This window comes from Geotrypetes seraphini, chromosome 1, assembly GCF_902459505.1.
Source record: "Geotrypetes seraphini chromosome 1, aGeoSer1.1, whole genome shotgun sequence".
NCBI lineage: Eukaryota > Metazoa > Chordata > Amphibia > Gymnophiona > Dermophiidae > Geotrypetes > Geotrypetes seraphini.
The window spans coordinates 299,127,779-299,145,972 of NC_047084.1; the positions used below are offsets into that span (position 1 = coordinate 299,127,779).

The 18,194-nt window shown below is 43.2% G+C and overlaps 1 protein-coding gene across 2 annotated transcripts in view; it reads right to left on the minus strand.

Moving 5' to 3' along the window:
• Window positions 1-18,194, minus strand: part of LOC117364784 (retinol dehydrogenase 11-like) — a 90,035-nt gene that overhangs the window by 52,906 nt on the left and 18,935 nt on the right. The window contains exons 2-3 of one of the 2 annotated variants that reach the window (XM_033954403.1): window positions 14,238-14,477; window positions 3,725-3,814 (exon numbers count right to left, since the gene is read on the minus strand). In XM_033954403.1, coding sequence (XP_033810294.1) covers window positions 3,725-3,814; window positions 14,238-14,477 — 330 coding nt within the window. The remainder of the gene's footprint in view (window positions 1-3,724; window positions 3,815-14,237; window positions 14,478-18,194) is intronic. The other variant, XM_033954412.1, reaches the window with a different exon arrangement.

An 18,194-nucleotide genomic window follows, 5' to 3' on the forward strand; every position in this document is an offset into this window, starting at 1 on the left:
CCAATTCCCCCCCTCCCCAAAAGGAAGAAAAATGGTTGACTTGAATATAAAATGGGGGCTTAATATTCAAGTGCCATGCCCTATACCCAGTGTCCTCTCCCTCACGCCCTCCCCTGCCAGGCTATGCACTCAGCCCCCCTCTCTACCAGGCTCTGCACCCAGCCTCCTTCCCTCCCTGCCCTACCAGGCTATGCAGCCAGCCCCCCTCACTACTTGCCAGGCTCTGCACTGCACCCTGTCCCCTCCTCCCTGATAGGCTCTGCACCCTGTCCCACTTTCTCTTCCACCTCTGGTGGTCTAGTGGTACGTCGGGCTAAGACAAGAGAGATCGCTCCTGTCTCCCAGCCCGGCCGATATAAATCATTTTTTTAAACACCCCCCCATGCACCTTTTCTGCTAAACCCCACCTTATACCTTTTTAGTTATCCCTGGTGGTCCAGCAGTGCATGGGAAGGACCGCGCTCCTGCCCTGAGCACCTCTCTTGAATTGCCGATCGGGGCTTGAGGCTCACAGTGCACAGGCACACAGGAGCGAGCTTCTCGAGCTACCACGTGGCCCTGCGCCGCTAGCAGAATGGCTGCTGCCAGGTCCTGCAAGTCTTGCAAGAACTGGCGGCAGCCATTCTGAAAGCAACGCAGGGCTGCATGGGAGCTCAAGAAGCTTGCTCCACCATGCCTATGCGCCGCGAGCCCTGAGCCCCGATCGGCGAGTCAAAGAAAGTGAGCAGGGCAGGAGCACGGTCCTGCCCATACACCGCTGGACCACCAGGGATAACTAAAAAGGTACCGCGGGGGGGGGGGGGTAGCAAAAAAGGTACGTGGGAGTGTGTGTGAAAAAAATGATTTGTATCAGCTGGGCCGGGAGGGATCTCTTCTGTCCCGACCTATTAGGGGCTTGCATCAAGTTGGGGTCGGGGGGGGGGTCGGGTGATGATCCGAATAAAGGATGAGACCCCCATTTTGGGGCCATTTTTTTGGACCAAAAATCTCATCCTATATTCAAGTATATACGGTAAATTTATCCTGTCAATTTTTATGGCATGACCTTGGCAGAAACTTGATTGCAGATTTTTTCAGTCTAGCTAAAAAATAGATTTATTTATTTATTTTTAAAATTTCTATACCTTTTTTCTAAAACAGTTTACAAAAAGTTACATACATAAAATATAAAAATATAAAAATCAGAAGATAGGAACAAAAATAAACAGATTCAATCCTTACATAAGGTCAATTGCTCAAAGAAATGTGTCTACAAATAGTTGTTTTTTATTATTATTTATCATTTTATAATTATTTATCAAGTATAAACTTGTACAGAAAGTAAAATTTAAGTCTGAAGTACATAACCAATTAATCAAATCAAATCAGGAATACAAACTTAGTAGTACATAACCATATTAATCAGAATTGAATTCACAACATAAAGGTTACCTAAATTTAACTCAAATCCTCTACAACGGATCATGATGGAACAAGAGTGGATTTAATAATAAAAAATAATATATCATAGAAGAATGCAATGGCTAATTTAGCCTGAGCTCAGGGTTCCCTAAAAATACTTCTTATCTAGGGCTGGATCTTATCTTTTTCTTTCTCCAGGCGTGACAACGACAGGAAAGCCATCAGCTGGAAAGGTTCAAAGTAAACATATTTCTGTGAAGAATAATAAACTATACATTTGCATGGGTGACGAAAATAAAAGATTGCCCCTAAGGCTAACACTCCTGGTTTTAATTGTAGAAATTCTTTACAATGTTTCTGGGTTTCTCTGGCAAGATCTGGATACATTTGTATTTGCATTGCTAAAAAAGGTTTTTGTTTATTTTTAAAGAAAAGTCTCAATAGCCAATTTTTGTCTGGAGCCAAAGCCACTGTTAATAATAAAGTTGTAGGCACTGCCTGTTCACTATTTGAGGATTCCAATAAAGTTGACACATCCAAAGTTTCCTGCGCAACCTCCTGCTGCTGTTTCAGCTGATTAATAGGGAGATAGTAGACCTGTGTAAATGGTGGTATTACTTCCTCAGTGAGTCCAAGAATTTCCAACATACATCTTTTCAGCATCTCCCGAGGAGTGATCATTGAGACCTTAGGAGAGTTCACCAATCTTAAATTGTTACTGCGGGAAAAATTTTCCAAAGACTCAAGCTTTCTCCTAAGATTGGTGTTATCTTTAATAAATGTTTCATGAAGCTGTTTGGTCTTGGATAACATAATTGTGTTTTTAACATTTTCCTGAATGAGTTCCTGTCTCTACATTTTCGAACTTGACCAACAAGGCTATTCCACAACTTAACTCCTGCACATGTAAAAGGCATGGTATTCATTTCCACATATTTAAAATTAGCCTTCATTTTCAGCAATGCCGAACTTTCGGAGCGTAATGATCTTAATGGTTGATACCCAGATATCAAACTTTTTAAAAATTCAGGGATCGTACCATATAGAAATTGGTGACATAACATAATTGCTTTGTATTGAATTCTAAATACAACTGGCAGCCCATGCAATTGTCAAAGATATGGAGTAATATGCTCATTTCTTGATGATCCAGTTATCAATCTAGCCGCAGCATTCTGAACTATCTGCAGTTTTCTGCACCTGTTCTTAGTTATTCCCAGGTACAGGACATTGCAGTAGTCCAGCTGCGACAAAATCTCTTTTGAAAATAGCTTACTCCTCTTATTTTAACCTCCTTAAATGATAATGAACCTAAAAACCTACTGGGATAACATTTTAAGATCCTCTCATTGAGAGATAGACCCTCCCCCTCGGTATTCTGTCATAAGTTGGAAAGATGTTAAAGTCCAGAGACAAAAAAGATAAAATATTGTGGAAACAATTCTTATAAAAAGGAACTTTCTAATGCTAGAAGATCATATCATTCTTCATTAATAGGTACTCTTTGGCTCAATCAGAGAGAATTATTCCATTTGATAATTTCTTCAAAATCTTCATATTCTACTGACCATCTTAGTGCTAATTACTTTAGCTACTTATTTTATGATAAGGTATCTTTGTTGCATAATTCACTCTGGGGCACTTCTACTAAGCAGCGCTATAAAGTGGTCTGCTCTATTCCCACTTTTAACACTGCCATGAAATGCTGATTTTTCCATTTTGGCAATAATGGCAATGTGCTAATTTTCCCATTAGCACATGGTCATTAGCACATGAGCAGTTATTATTTTGTAGCTGGTAATGATAAACTTTTGTACTAGTGGTATATAAAGTTAATAAATCAAATCAAAACCTCCAAAATGGAACCAAGTTAAACCCGAGTCCTCACTACTTTATTGACAGCACATACACATGTAAATATGTAAACTGGGGCAGCTATTTGTGGAAGTTCAGAATTGCAATTTCACATGTGTCGACCTGTGTGGAAGCTGCTGGGTTCATGCCATTCATATTTTGATGTGCACGTTTGTACTGTACATGTTGTAAAGTGCATGTGTAATCCTGCAGATGTTTTAGGAAAGATTCTACACTGGCAAATCCTTTTTTAAAATACTACTGGAATTGAGCACTTCTCCACCTGGGCATCTCAATTCCAATCTCTATGTTCTAAGTAAAATGGGTTTCTCTATGTATTACTATCTAAAGGACCAATACCAACCTATCTCTATATAGAAATAAAGTCCTTCATAGAAAAGTAAACACTTAAGGTTTACACTTAGAAGGAATTCATTCTGGTTTAACGCTGGCAGTTTTTTTCTCTTACCCAGAAGAAGGTTAGTGAGGAGGAAGGGCCCTAAATGATTGGTGGCATAACTGAATTCCAAGCCTTCTGAAGTAACAGATGGTAGCAAACCTGAAAAATACAAATTGACAGAATTCAGCATTAACTACTGAAAGGTAGATATGCAGAAGAGGGAAAGAGAGGATTGTACAGGAATGCAGAAATAATAAAAGGACAGCATACCCTGAAAGTGTCATGGAGTAAATAAAGATAAGGACTGTAAGAGCCGGAGACATGAAGCAGAGAGAACAGATTATACCGTATATACTTACATATAAACTGAGATTTTTGGGCCAAAAATGGGGGTCTCAGTTTATATTCAGGTCAGCGCTGACCTGCTCCCCTCCTGAACCTGTTTGCAGGCCTCCGCTAGGCCTGCCATGAGACCTGGTGGTCCAGTGGTGGCGAGGACAGGAGGGATCCCTCCTGCCTCCTGTCCCAGCCAATTCTAATTATTTTTATCTCCCTTCCACTTCCCCCACATACCTTTTAGTTTCCCTGGTGGTCCAGTGGTGAATCACGGCAGGAGTGACCTTCCTTTTCTCCTGCCCGTGCAAAGCCGTTAGCTAATTGGCTGCCTGGAGTTCTTGCGGTATAGGGCAAAGCAATGGCACTGCACTTGAATATTAACCCCCCCCTCCCTGTTTTACATTTGAGTTGACCTTTTATCCTCATTTTTGGGAGGAAAAAGGTTACCTCGGTTTATAATTGGTACTTGTTCAGAAATGCAGTGTGGATGTGTATAGCATTCTGGTAATAATTTTTGCAACCAGCTGGTTTCCATGGATTCCCTCTTCACTGCAGATACATCCCTAAAACGTGGAGCCTCGTACCAGTTGACTCTTCCTAATTACTCTAAAAGCAGTTGGAAACTGAAGTTTAAAGCTACAGTTTCTCTGTGTAGTAATAAAATAAGCTGGAATACATAAGAGTTATTAATTGTTTTGGAGCATTATCATGTAAAGACTTATGTACTAGACACGATACCTTAAATGCAGGGCAGGATTAATTATTCGAGGGCCCCTTGACACACAAGTACACTGGGCCCCCCTGGCCCTGCCTCGCTCCACCCCCATTTATCTGTTTTCTTATTTACTTCTTTATTTCCACTTGTATTTTTTTTTTAATTCAAAACAAAGATTAGCATATCAGTGCACAGTTTTTCCTTCTATGCAACCCCCAAACATCTCTGAACAAATCCCCCTTCCTTCCCACTTACTTACCCATGACTTTAACTCTGAACCCTTTCCATAAATATATTAAAAAAGTGTTCAAATATATTGTAAAGCAGTAATACTATGATATATAACTCCTCTCAACTGCCTCACTCTATGTCAACCAACTGTAACCCATATGTATGGATAAACAGCCAAATCTAACTCCTCTAGTATGTTCCACTCCATATATGTTAACGTGCAACAAAACAACAAGGCAAGCAGTCCACTAAAGACTCTAACATGAAACAAAAGAAGATCAGCAGAAAATAAGGAGATTCAAATCAGGTTTATTCCAGGTGCTCCCAAGAACCATGCCCGATGCATTTCGCCAAACAAGGCTAGTCAGCGCTAACAGAAAACCATGTCCTTCATACACACAGAAAACAGATACACCCTCACCCAGTATGGAATAAGTAATCACAAACTAAAAATAGAAATCTATATATATATAAAATCGGAGGTATGTATGTGTGTGTATGTATGTGCCGCGATCACGCAAAAACGGCTTGACCGATTTGAACGAAACTTGGTATGCAGATCCCTCACTACCTGGGATGATATGTTCTGGGGGTCTCGCGTCCCACCTGCACACGTGGACGGAGCTACAAACAGAAAATCAGATTTCACCCATTCATGTCAATGGAAAAAATGTAAAAAGCTGCCATTCTCACAGTAATTCAAAAACGGCTTGACCGATTTGAACGAAACTTGGTATGCAGATCCCTCACTACCTGGGCTGATATGTTCTGGGGGTCTCGCGGCCCACCTGCGCACGTGGGCGGAGCTACAAACAGATAAGCAGATATCACCCATTCATGTCAATGGAAAAAATGTAAAAAGCTGCCATTCTCACAGTAATTGAAAAACGGCTTGACCTATTTGAACGAAACTTGGTATGCAGATCCCTCACTACCTGGGGTGATATGTTCTGGGGGTCTCGTGGCCCACCTGCACACGTGGGCGGAGCTACAAACAGATAAGCAGATATCAGCCATTCATGTCAATGGAAAAAATTAAAAAAGCTGCCATTCTCACAGTAATTCAAAACCGGCTTGACCGATTTTAACGAAACTTGGTATGCAGATCCCTCACTACCTGGGGTGATATGTTCTGGGGGTCTCGTGGCCCAATTGCACACGTGGGCGGAGCTACAAACAGAAAATCATATTTCACCCATTCATGTCAATGGAAAAAATGTAAAAAGCTGCCATTCTCACAGTAATTCAAAAACGGCTTGACCGATTTGAACGAACCTTGGTATGCTGATCCCTCACTACCTGGGGTGATATGTTCTGGGGGTCTCGTGGCCCACCTGCACACGTGGGCGGAGCTACAAACAGAAAATCAGCTTTCACCCATTCATGTCAATGGAAAAAATGTAAAAAGCTGCCATTCTCACTGTCATTCAAAAACGGCTTGACCGATTTGAACGAAACTTTGTATGCAGGTCCCTCACTACCTGGGCTGATATGTTCTGGGGGTCTCGTGGCCCACCTGCACATGTGGGCGGAGCTACAAACAGAAAATCAGATATCACCCATTCATGTCAATGGAAAAAATGTAAACTGCTGCCAATCTCACTGTCATTCAAAAATGGCTTGACCGATTTGAACAAAACTTTGTATGCAGATCTCTCACTACCTGGGGTGATATGTTCTGGGGGTCTCTCAGCCCACAACTCTATGTTGCTTGCTCAAGGGTGGGTTCATCCAACAATTTATATGTTCTTGCTCCTGGAGGTGAAACTAAAAATGTTGTTTATAATCACGTTTTGCGTTAGTTGTATTGTATTCATTTTGTCAAATATTTCACATTATTATTTGAATATTGTACTTTTTATTAAGCTGTAAAACAATAATTTCATTCACCACTATAAAGTATCTTTATTTGAATCCATTTACAGTGTTATTGCTATAATTAAATACCCGTGCAACGCCGGGTCATCAGCTAGTATGTAGATAAAGGTTAAACTGAACTGCCAAGAAGCCAAACTGCATACAGGGAAACACCACAGAAACAATGACACATAGCCCCCTAATACTCTGCAAATAATAAATATAGCAGATGGAAATTTGAAGAAACTGACAAACAATCACCACTTTACAAATTAATAAATAGAAATAAAACAAAAATTGAAAATATGAATATACCATTTTATTGGACTAATCCATTTTTCAATTAACTTTCAGAGGCCATAGCCTCCTTCTTCAGGTCAATATAGTATATTACTGTTACATTATACTGTCCTGACCTGAGAAGGGGGGGTTTTGGTCTCTAAAAATTAGTATTAGTATTAAAATTAGTCCAATATAAAGATTACCTTATTTTCTGTTTATAAAAGTTTTATCAATACAACTACAATACTATTTTATTCTAAAGCAACACAAATTTTTTTTCTAAATTTTGTTGTTTCTGCTTTAATCATCTTGTCTTTACTCTCTTCTTTCTAGCCAGCATCTGTTCTTTCTGTCTTCCATGCAGCATCAGCCCCTTCCATCCACTATCTGCCTTCTCTCTCTGCCACTTTCATCCACTGTCTGCCCTCTCCCCATTTCATATGGCATCTTCCCTCTTTCTATGTTCCTTCCATAAACTGTCTGTCCTGTGCCCCTTATCTCCTTTGTACATGATTTGTTTCAGCTTCACCCCCTCTCCATTTTTCTGTCTCCACTCCCTCCCCTATGCTCTGGCATCTCTCTCTTCTCCTTTCCTTCCTTCCCACTCCACCTCATGGTCTGGCATCTCTATCTCCTTCCCTTCTCCAATGCCCTGGCATCTCTCTCCTTCCATACTCTGGCACCGCCTCTCCCTCCTTTCCCTCTGGTCTGGCATTTGTCTCCTTAGTTTCCCTTCCCTCACCCCATGCCCTGGCATCTCTCTCCTCTCTTTCCAACTCCCTCTCCATTATCTGGAACCTCCTCTCCTTCCTTTCTCTCTCTCCCTCCCTCCTTCATTCCTTTCCCCTGGTCTTCTTCCCTCCCCCATGCCCTGGCATTTATCCCTCCCCCTCCATGGTCTGGCATCTCCTTTCCTTCTTTCCTTTCCCTTCCTCCCATGGACTTGGCATTGCTCGTTCCTTTCCCTTCTCCACGCTCTCCCCCCAACTGGGTGCAGCAGCAGCAGCATTTCTCTTTCCTCTTCCCTGTGTAGCAGCAGCATTTCTTCCCACCCCTTCCCTGTGCATTGGCAGAATTTCTCCCCCTTCCCCTCCCTTTCCTGTGCAGTGACAGCATTCCCCCTTCCCCTCCCTTCCCTGTGCAGCGGCAGCATTTATCCACCATTCTCCCTTCCCTTTGGAGCAGCAGCATTTCTTCCCCCTTCCCTGTGCAGCAGCTGCAGCATTTCTCCCTCCTTCCTCCTTCCCTGTGCAGCAGCATTTCTCCCCCCTTCCTCATTCCCCTTCCCTGGGCAGCAGCAGCATTTCTCCCCCCTTTCCTGGGCAGCAGGAGCATTTCTACCCCCTTCCCTGGGCAGCAGCAGCATTTCTACCCCCTTCCCTGGGCAGCAGCAGCATTTCTACCCCCTTCCCTCTGGCGAGTGTTTAGCTGCTGGCTGGCTCACTTGCTGCCTGCAGTGGTTTTTCCGCTCAAATCTGCAGACATTGGCTCCTTGTGCAATCTGCAGCTGTGTTAGAAGCCTTCTCTCTGACATTATGACATCTGACCAAAAAGATTAGTCGAGCAGCTGTATTTTGAAACTGTAATCTATTAAGAACCTTTTCAGATGCTCCACAGAAAAATAGAATTGCAGTAATCCTAATATGGCACTAATATTAATTGACAAAGTACTCGAAAACTGGATTGTGAAAAGATTGATCTTATAATTCTCAGTTGTTGAAGAAAGAAAAATAACTTTTTTAGATAGCTTTCTCATATGATTTAATTCTAAACCAGAATTACACCTAAGAGTCTAGATGCATTATCTATTCTCAAAACTTCACCAAATATTAACTTTGCTTCATTCATACAGATACTCTTGTAATTTCCAAAACCAATAAGTTCTGTTTTAGCTGTATTCAATTTTCAAAAGCTTTTCCTAGCCCAATCTTTAACTTTGCCTATAACTTGACTGATATAGTCAGGAAGATTTATAGTTGCTTCCATAAGTGGACAAAGTAGAAATATGTCATCTGTGTAAGTATATACTGTGTAGCCTAAATTTGAAAATATTTTTCCTAATTCACTGCTATTTTTAGTGGGTTAAATGTGTGTACTGAAAGTATCGTTATATGTTGTTCTTTGAATCATTATGAATGTTTTATGCTGTAAACTGCTTAGTTATAGGTGGTTAAGAAATTTTAGAAACAAATAAATAATAAATAAATGTTAAATAAGGAAGGTGATAATGGGGAACCTTGGGGGAACACCACATCTAGCTTTCCATATTTCGGATAATTCAGTGCCTCTTGCTACTTGATTTGTTTTCCTTCCAAAAATCCTTTCAACCATTGAAAAACATTACCATAAATACCCAATTCATTCAACCTTTATAGCATTAATTGAGGATCCACTGTGTCAAACACAGTGGAAACATCAAACTGCTCTACCGCTACCTGTCGCCCCCATGCTTAAATGTTCCCGCACAGCTGAAACCATCTCTAACAATAGTGTCTCCATACCAAGAAAGGCTTTAAAACCATGTTGAGTGTAGGACAATTATCTAGCATACAATGGGACCCAACATACACAGTTTTTGATAATTTATCTATTTCCTCTAAGGATATAGTGTGGAAGATCCTATCTGCCACAATGTATTTCTCATCTGGGTAATTTAATAAATGGATTTTTAGGCTTTCATCCTTGGTTATTAGTGCAGTGTGTAGTTCAGCTATTTTTAGTTTAAAATAATCTGCTAGCTGGGAAGTGATATGTCTCCAGATTTACTACACATGTCTCTATTGTCTGTCAATTCATTTTCAAGTTAAAAAAAAGTTCTCTTGTATTGGAGATATCTTTATCAACCAGGTCAGAGTAACTAGTTCCTATCTGTAATTCCTTTATAGTTTTGCTCCATTTAAATTTAACATCCAAGTTTATTTCAAATTTGTTATTCCGCTTAGTCAAGCTTCTAAGCGGAGTACATAAAAGTTAAAATGGGTATTCCATAAAAATTCATACACACGTGTTGAAACTAACAACAAATAAGATGGACATAGTGGAACAATGGGAATTGGGGAGGAACTACATCAGTTGGAGTAAAGTAAGGCGAAAAAGGTAAATGCATAGGGGAAGGGGAATCAACCTGAGATTTAAACAGGGAGAAATTAATACTGAGCATCCTTAATAGGACTTTTCTAAGTCAAAAGCGTCCTTAAATAGAAAGGATTTTAGTCTTGATTTAAAATGATCTAAGGACATTTCTTCCCTTAGATAAAGTGGTGAAGAATTCCAAATTTGGGGTGCGGTAACAGAAAAGATTGTTGAACGTCCCGTGTTAATATGCCATAAAGATGGAATGGATAACAAATGTTGAGCATTAGATCATTTTTACCTTGCACCATTCCTCTCTAATTTTCTACATAGTTGTTTAAGAACTAATACATTTGAATTGTATCATTTATTACTTTGCCTTTTCAATTTTACTTTTTCATGTTTAGGGGCCACTTTATTTAGTATTTGGACACTGATGTTATTACATTCATATATCCAAGTTACAGTATCTGATCTTCATTTGACTTAGGTATAATGAATTCTATATTGCTCCAGAGCTGAGTATATGGAGGGGCATTGATAGGACGTCTAAGTTTGACTTTGGATGTTTTGAGAAAAACAACCAAAAATTGGGTGGCGAAAATGTCCATTTTTGAACCTGCAAGACATCTAGCCATTTTTCGAAAATGTCTCAGCTAGATATTTTGTCCAGCTAGATGTTTATTGTTTTTGCCATGATGAAACAATGGCCTCTACACACTCCCCCAGTTGTCGCTGACCCCCATCCCACCCCCCAAATATCTGCATGGAACAGCACATATCTGTTTCTATGACAGCTGCAGATACTATGGCCAGTCCAAGTAGAGCTGCAAGCAGGACTCTGTAGTAGCCTGGTGGGCAGTGCAGTGGACTGCACAGAAGGGGGCCTAGGCCCATATGTCCATTTGCTTGTAGGAGGGGCCAGCATTTATAATGGACTGGCCACACAGACATGCCAACAGAGCAATGGGGCACCCTAAGGAGTAACATAGAAGCATAGAAGATGACGGCAGATAAGGGCCATAGCTCATCAGGTCTGCCCACTCTACTGACCCACCCCCAAGTCTACTATTTTAGGGATCCCACTCCTGGTGAGAGGTACTGCTGTGAACTTCACATTAAGGTTGCCAGATACACATCTCATCATAATCCCTATACATTATAAGGTGAGCCTTCCAAAACTCCCCCAAAACCTACTGTACCCACTTGTTTATCACTCCAATAGCCCTTATGCCTTTATGGCAGTATAGTGGGTTTTGATGGGCTCACACTTTCCACTAGAAGTGTCCTAGTTAGAGTGACATATGAGCCTAGGCCCCCTTCTGTGCAATCCACTGCACTGCCCACCAGGCTACTCCAGAGTCCTGCTTGCAACTCTACTAGGACTGGCCATAGTATCTGTAGCTGTCATAGAAACAGATATGTACTGTTTCATGCAGATATTTGGGGGGTGAGATGGGGGTCAGCAACAACTGGGGGAGTGTGTAGAGGCCATTGTTTCATCATGGCAAAAACAATAAACATCTAGCTGGACAAAACATCTAGCTGAGCCATTTTTTAAAAATGGCTCGATGTCTTGCAGGTTCAAAAATGGACATTTTCACCACCCGATTCTTGGTTGTTTTTCTCAAAACATCCCAAATCAAACTTAGGCGTCCTATCAAATGTTTCCCAAACTGGCCAGATAACCACTGGAGGGATGAAACAATGGCCTCTACACACTCCCCCCGTTGGCAGTCAGTTTTGAAAACACACACTTGGACATTTTGACTAGTAAGACGTGAAAGTTGATGCCATCTTTTGGACATCTCTGTTTTTTGCTTATATATCTTTCCTCTGATGATATAGCTTATTTAATTTTTCTGAGTTCTATGCTTCAATTCCAATTCTTTGCAGTAGATAGTAAATTGCAATAAATAATGATCATACCACGTTATAGACCAATCTGGCTCAGTGAATATAAGTTCACTAGAATATTTGTTTGAATAAACTAGTAACTCTAATTGGTAGCCTTGTCATGTGTTGTTGAGCCGAAGGTAAAATGAAATCCAAATTTAAAAAAAATATATAGAAAGATCTGATATTTTGGGGTTATCATGAAGTTTGAGATGTACGTTTATATCTCGTAAAATCTCCAGCTTTGGGATGTGCCACCCTTGGTGTCTCTGCTGAAAGAGATGGAATGTAGCTGTGTCAGATAGAGGAAAGAGGCCATGATGGAGAGAAGAACAGAAGTGACATAAAGGTGAAAAAAAGAGTAAGAGGTAGAATGAGGGGGTGAGACTCGAGGGCAGAGCGATGGGAGTTATGGAAAGACAAAATGAAAGAAATAAGAAAACTGGAAAAGACTAAGAACGTGAAGGTAGACAAAAAGCTGGTCAAGGGTGGTGTATTTTGCCATTTTCCTCCATCCCTATAGTCAACAGGATAAATAAATTATTTTACTGAAAGGACATGGGGAGCAGAGGGAGTTTTGGCAGTATGTGATGCCATGGTTTGAAAAAGTTCTGAAATGGATAGCACCTATATTCAAATGTCAAACTGAAAGAGGAATGGAGAGGCACATCATTTTCCTTTTTCAAAAAGATAAAAGAAAAATAATCTCACCTGATTGGAAGGGATATGATTGTAGTGTAGATGGGCTATGGGTAGGAGGGGAGAGGGAAAAGAAGAAAAGTGAGGTGGGGTAAATTGGTAGGCCCTGATTGGCCTGGATACTTTAAGACCCTCCTATGATGATGCATTAGGCTTTTTAGCATTGGCCGCAGCTGTAAAAACCGACGCTCATACAGTAGAATTCCTATGAGCATTAGAACTAATACTGACATGGCTGGTAATAAAAAAGCCTAATGCTGTATCATAAAAGGGGGGCTAAGTTTTGAAGATCATGTTAACAACTTAGGGCTCCTTTTACTAAGATGCGCTAGCGTTTTTAGTACACGCTAGCCGAAAAATTACTGCCTGCTTAAAAGGAGGCGGTAGCGGCTAGCGCACGCTATTCTGCGCGTTAAGGCCCTAACATACCTTTGTAAGAGGAGCCCTTAGTCCGAAAATCGTTTCTCACTCCAAAAACTAAGAAGGGTAAGACCCTACTTCTTCCAACAGCACTACAAGATACTAGTGCAGTCAACAATATTGTCACTACTAGACTACTGCAATGTTCTACTCTCAGGTATCTCTGTGAAACTAATGAAAAAAACGCCAACTGATACAAAACACTGCAGCAAAACTCATATATTACAAGTCGTACTTAAGTCGGGTGTCTGTACTTCAATTTCTTCCTACTGGTTGGATTACTTGGTATACTTCTCCAAGACTTCTCTCTCATGAAAGCAGTGATCACTGGCACTGAAGCTCTGATGAGTGAGAAATAGGGCTCAAAGAGTGTGAGAGTGAGAAAGCTTTCAAATGAGTGTGACACACTCCTAATAAGTGAGACTTGATATCTCTGGGCTTCTAGATTAATTGAAAAGTGGCTGCCTAGGGGCCACAAATGCAGTTTTCTCCAGAACCCAGCAAATATAGACTCTTAGTCTGGCAAATAGGAGTTATCATTACGGGATGACAGACTCCTTCCTGCCAGGAGTTCTGGATGATGCCCTATCCCAGCCCTATCCAGCCCAGAGAATAAAGCCTAAGTCTAGGAATTGCACCCAGGCTTTCCATAAAGCTAGGGTTACCATATGGCTCTAGAAAAAGGAGGACAGAGTGAGACATCCAGTTTTTACTTCCATTGCAGTCAAAGGAAGTAAAACCCAGATGTTTCAATTTGTCCTTCTTACTTCCATTGCTTTCAATGGAAGTAAAATCCGGATGTCTCAATCCACCTTCCTTTTCTAGAGTCATATGGTAACTCTACATATGGCAAGACACAAGCATGAGGCCAGCACTATTTGATGTTTTTGAGTAAAACGTTACGTTCTGCCAAAAGATAAGCTATTGGAATGTTGAGAAATAGTCTGATTATTTCATGACTCAAAGAACCTAAAATGTGGAATATCACACACCTAACATTTCACAATTATATACAATCTATTGTGGCTGTCTTATGATATTGTTTAGACAACATAAATAGGATCACTGTATTACCTGCTACTCCTGCATTGTTCACCAGGATATTAAGCCGCTTCTCTTCCTGTAGGATTTGGTTAGCAAACATGCGGACTGATGCCATATTACTGGTGTCCATAATCCTCAGTACAACATTTTGGTTTCCTGTTTTCCTCTGGATTTCTTTCAGAGCTTTTTGCCCCCTTTCTCTACTCCGACATGCAAGTAGCACACGGGCATTCCTTCGAGCCAAATCCAGCGCAATTTGTTTACCAATTCCTGTGTTATAATGAGAAACCATCAAAAGCCATGAGCTTCAAATTCCCTTTGAAACTAAAAGGCTGCCTACATGCTTAACATGAATTCTTATATGAATAATTTGTGTTCTCCACGCTTAAATGCTGCTGCATCAAGTAATATCATTTATCGTTTTTACATCTATAAGGAATGTCCTTTGCATTTCCTGGCTACAGTATTAACACCCATTAGTTCCATTCCATAAAGCACAGTTACTTACCGTAACAGGTGTTATCCAGGGACAGCAGGCAGATATTCTTAACGTATGGGTGACGTCACCGACGGAGCCCCGGTACGGACATTTTTCACTAGAAAGTTCTAGTTGGCCGCACCGCGCATGCGCGAGTGCCTTCCCGCCCGACGGAGGAGTGCGTGGTCCCCAGTTAAGATAAGCCAGCTAAGAAGCCAACCCGGGGAGGTGGGTGGGTCGTAAGAATATCTGCCTGCTGTCCCTGGATAACACCTGTTACGGTAAGTAACTGTGCTTTATCTCAGGACAAGCAGGCAGCATATTCTTAATGTATGGGTGACCTCCAAGCTAACAGAGAGGGAGGAGGGATGGTTGGCCATTAGGAAAATAAATTGTGTAATACAGAAGTGTAATACAGAAGTGCCCATCCCGTCTGGAGAAGGTATCCAGACAGTAGTGAGTAGTGAATGTGTGAACTGAGGACCAAGTGGCAGCCTTGCAGATTTCCTCGATGGGCGTGGAACGGAGGAAAGCCACAGAAGCAGCCATAGCTCTGACCCTGTGGGCCGTGACAGCACCTTCCAGTGAAAGACCGGCCCGAGCAGAACAGAACGCAATGCAGGCAGCAAGCCAGTTGGAAAGCGTCCGTTTGGAGACAGGACGACCTAGACGGTTAGGGTCGAAGGACAAAAGGAGCTGAGGAGATGAGCGGTGAGCCCTGGTACGGTCAAGGTAGTAAGCAAGGGCACGCTTACAGTCCAGCGTGTGCAACGCCTGTTCCCCAGGATGAGAATGGGGCTTAGGGAAAAAGACAGGCAACACAATGGACTGGTTGAGATGAAAGTCCGATACCACCTTGGGAAGGAATTTAGGATGGGTACGCAGAACCACCTTGTCATGGTGAAAAACAGTGAAAGGTGGGTCGGCGACCAGTGCATGCAGCTCACTAACCCTCCTGGCAGAGGTGATGGCAATGAGGAAAAGCACCTTCCATGTAAGAAATTTGAGTGAAGTTGTGGCAAGAGGCTCAAACGGAGGTTTCATGAGTGCTGATAAAACCACATTCAGGTCCCAGACGACTGGAGGAGGCTTCAGAGGTGGTTTGACATTGAAGAGGCCTCTCATGAACCGGGAAACCAGGGGATGAGCCGTAAGAGGTTTTCCGAGGATAGGCTCATGGAACGCAGTGATGGCACTGAGGTAGACTCTGATTGAGGTCGACTTGAGGCCAGCGTCGGAGAGAGAGAGCAAATAGTCCAGTACGGTTTCCACCGCCAATGAGGTGGGATCGTGATGATGAAGCAGACACCAAGAGGAGAACCGGGTCCACTTCTGATGGTAACATTGGAGGGTGGCCGGTTTCCTTGAGGCATCCAGAATACGACGGACAGGCTGAGATAGATTCTCTGGAGAGGTCAGCCCGAGAGAAACCAAGCTGTCAGGTGGAGCGAGGACAGATTGGGATGCAGTAGAGACTGATGCTGCTGTGTAAGTAGAGTAGGAAACACAGGAAGAGGAATGGGCTCCCTGAAGCTGAGCTGGAGTAGGAGGGAGAACCAGTGTTGGCGAGGCCACCGAGGGGCGATGAGAATCATGGTGGCTTTGTCCCTGCGGAGTTTGAATAACGTCCGCAACATCAGAGGTAGTGGAGGAAAGGCATAGAGGAACCGATCCGTCCAGTCGAGCAGGAATGCATCCAGGGCCAGACGATGAGGAGAGAAGAGTCTGGAACAGAACTGGGGCAGCTGATGGTTGTGAGGAGCTACAAAGAGGTCCACCTGAGAGGTGCACCACTGAGCAAAGATGGAGCGGAGTGTGGGGGGATCCAGAGTCCACTCATGAGGTTGAAGGATGCGGCTGAGATTGTCGGCCAGGGAGTTCAGTTCGCCCTGGATATAGACAGCCTTGAGGAAGAGACTGCGGGCCGTGGCCCAGGTCCAGATGCGGATGGCCTCCTGACAGAGGAGGGGAGATCCGGTGCCGCCTTGCTTGTTTATGTAGTACATGGCGACTTGGTTGTCTGTGCACAGGAGAAGAACCTGAGGGTAGAGAAGGTGCTGGAAGGCCTTGAGGGCATAGAACATGGCCCTGAGTTCCAGGAAATTGATGTGATGTTGACGCTCCTGAGGGGTCCAGAGTCCCTGAGTGCGAAGTTCTCCCAGGTGAGCTCCCCATGCATAGGGGAAGGCATCTGTGGTTATGATCATGGAATGAGGGGGTAGATGAAAGAGTAGACCCCTGGAAAGATTGGATGAGTTCAACCACCATTGAAGAGATTGCTGAAGACACGATGTCACAGATATGGGATGAGAAAGAGGATTGGTGGTCTGTGACCATTGGTTGGCTAGAGTCCATTGAGGTGTCCTGAGGTGGAGTCGCGCCAGAGGAAGCACATGGACCGTCGAGGCCATGTGGCCCAGGAGGACCATCATCTGCCGAGCTGGAATGGAGTGATGAAGGAGCACCTGGCGGCAGAGGTGGAGCAGGGTCCGTTGGCGGTCGGAGGGGAGAAACGCCCTCATGAGCATGGTGTCGAGAACGGCTCCAATGAACTGAAGTCGCTGTGTGGGAAGCAGATGCAACTTGGGGTAGTTGATCTCGAACCCCAGGAGATGGAGGAAGGAGATGGTGTACTGAGTGGCTTGTAGCACAAGTGGAGACGTAGGTGCTTTTACCAACCAATCGTCCAAGTAGGGGAACACCTGGAGATTGTGAGACCTGAGAAAGGCCGCCACCACAATAAGGCACTTGGTGAACACCCTGGACGATGATGCAAGGCCAAAGGGTAGCACCTTGTACTGATAGTGGCGGTGCTGTATCTGAAATCGGAGGTAGCAACGTGAATTCAGATGGATTGGAATGTGAGTGTAGGCCTCTTTGAGGTCCAGGGAACATAGCCAGTCGTGTTGAGAGAGAAGAGGATAAAGCGTGGCCAGGGAGAGCATTCTGAATTTTTCCTTGACCAGACACTTGTTGAGGTCCCGGAGATTGAGGATGGGATGAAGGTCTCCTGTCTTCTTGGGAACCAGGAAGTAGCGGGAGTAAAATCCCTGACCCCTTTGGTCTGTGGGAACCTCTTTGATGGCATTGAGGAGAAGGAGGGATTGGACCTCCCTTAGGAGGAGAAGGGACTGGGAGGAGTGGGACGCAGACTCTATAGGAGGGTTGTCTGGTGGAAGAGTCTGGAAGTTGAGAGAGTAGCCGTGGCGGATGATGTTGAGGACCCACAGGTCTGATGTGATGACCTCCCAACGGTTGAGGAAGAGGTGGAGACGTCCTCCGATTGGCTGAGGAAGAGGTAACGATGGTGGAAGACTGGCTATGCCCTGGAGAAAGGAGTCAAAAGGGCTGAGATGATTTTGACGGAGGAAGAGGTTTGGCAGGTTGGTGAGATTGAAAGCGAGCCTGAGTGTGTTGCTGTTGACGAGGTCTGCGAGGCTGCTGTTGGGGCGGGTTGAGAGGCCTGGCCGAGAACCTGCGCTGGTAAGAGGACTGTGGTCTATAAGGAC